This window comes from Thecamonas trahens (assembly GCF_000142905.1).
Source record: "Thecamonas trahens ATCC 50062 unplaced genomic scaffold supercont1.7, whole genome shotgun sequence".
In the NCBI taxonomy this organism is placed as follows: Eukaryota; order Apusomonadida; family Apusomonadidae; genus Thecamonas; species Thecamonas trahens.
This window is the reverse complement of record NW_013657673.1, coordinates 571,976-572,858: the sequence shown is the minus strand read 5'-3', so window position 1 is coordinate 572,858 and position 883 is coordinate 571,976. Positions and strand designations below refer to the sequence as shown.

The 883-nt window shown below is 61.2% G+C and overlaps 1 protein-coding gene across 1 annotated transcript in view; it reads right to left on the bottom strand.

Annotated features, from left to right (window-relative positions):
- AMSG_01958 (uncharacterized protein) overlaps window positions 1-598 on the bottom strand; it is a gene marked incomplete at both ends in the record, with an annotated part of 2,262 nt that extends 1,664 nt beyond the window's left edge. Inside the window, one exon of the mRNA XM_013906002.1 lies at window positions 40-598. Coding sequence (XP_013761456.1) covers window positions 40-598 — 559 coding nt within the window. The remainder of the gene's footprint in view (window positions 1-39) is intronic.
- Window positions 599-883: the final 285 nt, after the last annotated feature.

Here is an 883-nt window from a genome sequence, read left to right as displayed (position 1 = left end):
CCTTCTTGCCATTCCTTCCCTTCCTCCCCTTCTTGCCACGCTTCGGTGCGTAGTTGGTGGCAGCATCGGCCGAGTAGGATGAGTCGGTGGCTGGCGAGAGGCCCCGGTAGCCGGCCGCATCGCCCGAGTAGGACGATGGTGCAGGTGCAGCGTGGTCGCCCGCCAAGCCATCAGAGACCTCTGCGGCCGCAACCTTCTTGCTTTTGCCCTTCTTGCCCTTCTTGCCCTTCTTGCCCTTCTTGCCCTTCTTGCCCTTCTTGCCCTTCTTGCCGCGCTTCGGTGCGTAGTTGGTGGCGGTATCAGCTGAATACGACGAGTCCGCCACGGGCGAGAGGCCCTGGTAGCCGGCCGCATCGCCCGAGTAAGACGAAAGCGCAGGTGCAGCGTGGTCGCCCGCCGAGCCATCAGAGACCTCTGCGGCCGCGACCTTCTTGTTTTTGCCCTTCTTGCCCTTCTTGCCCTTCTTGCCCTTCTTGCCCTTCTTGCCCGTCGTGCCCGACTTCGCTGCGTAGGTGGTCGTGACATCCGCCGAATACAACGAGTCCGCGACGGCCGAGGGACCCCGGGAGCCGGACGACGATGCCGAGTAGGACGACATTTCCTGCTCGGAGCGGCACAGAGAATGCTTCTGTAGATCGGCGAAGTGATCAGAACATACGACGAGGATGATCGCGCTTGCTGACGCATTACAACGCCTTGTCTCTATGTGAGTCGTACGATGACGCAGCAAGCTCAGCATGCGAGATTATCATCTTCTTTGCGTTGGACCTTCGGTGCGTACGTGGGACGTGGATATCGGACTGAGACGACGAGTCAGCAACGTGCTAGAGTCACGGGACGCAGGCCGCATCGTCCGGAGCAGATGAGAGCCAGGTGCGGCGTG